Source organism: Oratosquilla oratoria, chromosome 18 (assembly GCF_046742065.1).
Source record: "Oratosquilla oratoria isolate Oo_2021 chromosome 18, ASM4674206v1, whole genome shotgun sequence".
Classification (NCBI taxonomy): domain Eukaryota; kingdom Metazoa; phylum Arthropoda; class Malacostraca; order Stomatopoda; family Squillidae; genus Oratosquilla; species Oratosquilla oratoria.
In genome coordinates, this window is record NC_134794.1 from 14,356,918 (window position 1) to 14,361,917 (window position 5,000).

The 5,000-nt window shown below is 42.8% G+C and overlaps 1 protein-coding gene across 1 annotated transcript in view; it reads right to left on the reverse strand.

The window, feature by feature from the left end:
* Positions 1–5,000, reverse strand: part of LOC143035067 (uncharacterized) — a 37,156-nt gene that overhangs the window by 583 nt on the left and 31,573 nt on the right. The window contains exon 2 of the mRNA XM_076201563.1: positions 1–4,179. This exon is cut by the window's left edge and continues 583 nt beyond it. Coding sequence (XP_076057678.1) covers positions 1,184–4,060 — 2,877 coding nt within the window. The 5' untranslated portion in view covers positions 4,061–4,179 and the 3' untranslated portion in view covers positions 1–1,183. The remainder of the gene's footprint in view (positions 4,180–5,000) is intronic.

The following is a 5,000-nucleotide window of genomic DNA, read 5'->3' on the forward strand; positions in this document are numbered from 1 at the left end:
TATCCTGTTATATTTTGAGCTCAATAATCATTTCATATTCTAATCCACTTGGCCTTTATACATTTTATTCTGACGAATGTCAAGTGACATTATTCTTCAGCGTAAGGCAAGAAAAAAAGTAACAATCCTCCTTAATACAACTGTGCATTCTGAGCAACACCTGAACATACCTGAGGATGAAAAATACATACGAGCTGTTACATCTTAGAGGAGTTGCCTTCACTTCTAGGTATTATGGTGCCCACCGTCTTCTGTGCAATTGTAACAAGTGTATTTCTTGGTGTCGTACATTTACGATACCTGTAAGACTATGGTGTCGTTAAATATTCGTTCATGTTGTAAATCTACGATCTAAAGATATACGCCGTCCACAGTTTAGAAGACAGCTGCCGTAGTACTTATAAGTGGAGAGAACTTTACGTAGTCATTATTTAAAAAATAAGCAAATAGAATAGATAAATAAATAAATAAATAAATAATAAAAAAAAAGAAAATTAAATAAACTAAAATGAAATAACTCGTTTCACACCAAACTCCGTCTCTCTCCCTGAAATCACAGTCTATTTATGTCCAACAAGACTAGTAGGCATCTATCTTTATAATTGCTAGGATTATATACTGACTAGAGATAGGCACTTGCAGCATAAAATAACATATGTGGGGTGGAGGGCGCCTGGCTGGAGCCTCGAGAGGGCTGTCGGTTTTCTCTGTAGCTCTGGTGGTATCAACCATGGTCAATGTGGGCTAACCACCACCTGATCCACATTCCAGGTGGAGTTTACATTCTTGGATGCCACCTAGCTATTTCCTTCATCTACGTGGCGCTCCGTTGGTTGCGAAGAACAATGTGGTATTCCTTGCTGATGATGATCAACACTGTGCTCAGAGCTAAGGACCTTTCTGTTCACTTCTTGGATACATAAAACTTGTTCTGGCGGCCACGGGACGGCGTCACTGTTGTGAAAGAACTACGGTTTTCCAAGAAATTGGCACTGTGGGATTCGATCTCAACAAGCAATTCAATAGTCCCGGGTTCAATCCACACCAGCAAGTACAGTATCACTTAACCTGGCTGTCCGACCACTCAGGGTAAATGTGAGGGTTTCGACTCCGGCCTCTTTGCTTAAAGCCTTTATTTAGTACACCTGATCAACTATGCGACTTTAGACAAGATGCTAGAGCATCATGTTTTTATCCACACAAACTTTGTGCAGCCAATTTTGGCCGATTTTCTTTTTAAATCCGCTTCCTCTTCTTTGCTAACATATTCACTAGACCCTACGACAATCCATGAAGCCAATACCCTACGGTTGTAGAGACCCTCTAACCAATTGTTACATACAGTAAAGCTCATATTACTTCGACGGAGCACAAGCCGCTGGTATCTACCTGAAAACGACTTGGCAACGTCGCATAACCAGGCTACGTCTCCATCTCTGAAGTCCCAAATATCGACAGCTAGGATGACGCCCATTGGTGGTTTTATTCTGGAAATGTCAGATGGAACCGTTCCATGCGAGACGTCCAGACGGACGTACAGCATCTGCAAGTTTGACATTTCCGAAAGCTTCGAGTTTAGCTCCTTGATATCGTCTGGTGTAATTCTTAGGGCGACTCTTGATAGAGTTTTAGGAAGCAACTGGATTGCATCTTTGCTTAAATGTCCCGCGAAGTTTTCTAGTGTAGTTTTGGAAGAGGAAGTTAATATCTTCAGATATTCATCAGATACCTCTTTCCCTTCATACCAAAAATGATTATAGAGTAGCAGCTCTATACTCATATCTTTAGTTGAAACGTCTTTCAAAACGTCTTCAAGACAGATCATCCCCGAGGGATCTTTCGTTACCACAAGCTTGAGGCGATGTGGTTGCGCCATCTTAAGCATATTTAGTAATGATGGAGAAATAGCATAGTCTTCCAGTTCCCATATAGGACCTATTGTCTTCAAGATTCGCCTTACTAACTTTGGACTTTCCTTTCCTTCTTCAATATACTCCAGCCACTGACAAGTCTTTGAAACACCAGCTTCCTTGAGGATGCTAACAATTTCACGACTCCTCTCTTCCAAACGATCAGGTGTTTGAACAGCCAGAATGCCGACAACATACTTGACTACATTCAAGTACTTTGTAAGGTGTTCTGCGGAGTTCTCACTGTTGCCGTTGTCAAAACTCAGCAAGATGTCTCTGATACTGTTTTCTGGGTTCTCGTCAACCATTCTGCAAATTTGTTTAGCAGCATGGTATTCTTGGTTGGTCTTGTGGGGATATGCAACTCTCTCAGAAATCTCAAGACCTTTCCTAGTCTTAGAGTAGCTGAAAAATGTTGAAAGCATAACTTCAGAAGGCAGCTGCATAGCTTGGCACTCCTGAGTCATGGAATCTATGGTAATGTCCTCCAAGTTCAGCCTATCACTTTGTAGACCTTCTAAAGCAACTTCAGAAACTTTAAGCAGAAATGAATCAATGTTCGTTCTCAAAATCTGTCGACCATGAATGCCATCAGTGCCCGATCCAGCAAGTTTCTGCAAAAGTTTGTGCACTAGGAGTTCTTCGATCTGGAGGTAGAGATCGGTGATGGTCGTGAAAGCATTTACACGATCACGGACAAACACCCACAACAGGACTATTAGATTAATTACTTGGGGAGATTTCAAGAGCTCTTTTACATGTTTTCCTCTGGCAGCAAGATAATCTACAATAGCCTGAGCATCATTCTGCTGCTGATCTTCTTCGGGTACAAGAAGTTGTAGTGCACATTGTATGAAGTCTTGGAGACTTCTGTCAGGAACACCAAGAACTGTAATTCCTATGAACTTCTTATGGGCCACAGTAGCTGTTAGTTGAAGACTCAGAGCGTTTTCTGGTCTTGTTGTTATTACAGTTCGGATATTAGGCGAACTCAGATGCAATATGTTTTCAACCAGTTGTTTAGATTTTGCCGTGGACTCATCCATGCCATCGATTATGATGAGCACATCGAGAGAGCAAACAATCTGCCTAAATTCTTTAGTAGAATAGAGGCGAGATGTTCGTGGCATCAGTTCGACAAGGAGCTCGTCAAAGGTAGATGCTGATGTATTGCTCGCCTCGACAAGAAGGATGAGTTTAATGTTCGTCAGACCACCTACACTTTTACCACCACTCGTGACCCACTCCTCCAAGAGTGCCTTGGCTAGAGTAGTCTTGCCCATACCCGGATTCCCAGAAAACACAAACGTATCGGGAACACTTCCGTCGTCACGGACAGTGTTCAAAACATTACTAAATTCCACTTTGTTTTCTCTTTCACGAAGTAAATCTTGCCTTAAAGGATTGTCCTCCTGCCGAAGCTCTGGTTCTGAGAACAGCCTTCGTATGTAGTAACTTGTGCCTAGGAGGAGCCATGGGGCCAAGTCGACCTCGAAGTACATCGAGTACAAGCTAAAAAGCTCTCTCCTTCCTTCTTCCGTGACAAAGTTTGCACGCAGGTTAGCCACCGTTTGTCTGTAGGCCTCCATATTGGCCGGGGGCAGTGGTGAGTCACGGATGGCGTCCAGGTGAGCCTGGAATCCATCGTCCATCCTCTTGACCAAATCTTCATCGAGGCCGAACCGCTCTCCGGCCAACGTGATGGTCTCGTGGAGCACAGTCTTGAGGTGTGTCAACCGTTTCCACATATCCTTTTCCGTCAAATGCAAACGCTCATGGGCGAGGTCGTTTCGTTCGTTCTTAATCAAATGTATTCTATTTTCTAAACACTTGGAAGTTGTGTCTATCCACTTACTGTCATTTGGACCAGCGAGGCCACATATCAACTGTAACAACCTATACAATAAGGTTATATCATACTGTTCAACAGGTTCATTTGATTCGATCTTTTGCCTTTGAGAAGCATTGAAATCCTTCCGGAACCGACCACTTGAGTATCCTGGAAGCTGGAGGAGGGCGTCTTTGATGGAAGTGGATCCAGCGAAGCCCCATTTGAAGACGGTCAGCAGTACCTCCCCGCCAACTCTGGTCACAGCCACAGCATACTTGAGGTGGTTATGATCCACCCCTTGGAGTCCCTTTTGAGACATTTTGTGTTCGATAACTTCTTCGGCTAAAACTCAAATACCAAAGGTCTTTAAAACAATAGCCGAGGGCCTCTTTTTTTGGGAAAATAGAAAATCTTCAACCGTGACGCTCCATCATCCATCTGAAAAGAGAAAAATACAGCTACAGGCATTCACGTACATGTTAGTAAATACATATTTGTCAACAGTGATAATATAAACCAACAACTACATTATATATATATATACACACACACATTGTGGCAGATTGAGAAAAGTAGAAAGAGAAAGCCACGGGTCTGGATCTGATTCTTGAGTTTTATTCCAGACCAGTTTCACTCTTAGCTTCTTATGTTGAAGCTAAGAGCGAAACCGTTCAGGAATAAAACTCATGAATCACATCCAGACCCGTGGCTCTCTCTTTCCACCTTTCTCAATATATATAAACGTACATATATGCATATATATCCATACAGTCATATGACTAATACAGAAAAAACTAATTATTATAGATAAATAAGTAGCTGCATCTGAAGTCATCACCTTTGCCCTATGTGCTTGGACTATGGGGCAGGTAACAGTCACTGCAAGGAATCTGATAGATGCGGGATTCGAACCCACTAGTCGAATATGAGACCAGTACGTTTCTGACTATGCCGCCTCAAGATTTTGTTATATTCTTCCATTTTTTTCCCCTCACTCTACTGCCACTCCTTGATTGGTTCTTCTAAAAAGACCTTAACCTTTTCGGTACAACGACGCCTGTTGCACACCCTAGAAGGCGTATCTACTACTAATCTCCTAGATTTTCATCTACCGCCTCTACACATGTTAGCCAGCATGCAGAAATGCATGTCGGTGCACACAAGGAGTGAGATGGCACTCCAACCTCGTTTCTCATGGAAGAGGTCGTCCTGCGGTCAAACCCCCCATCTGTCTACGTCGAGAGGGACACCTCCAAACC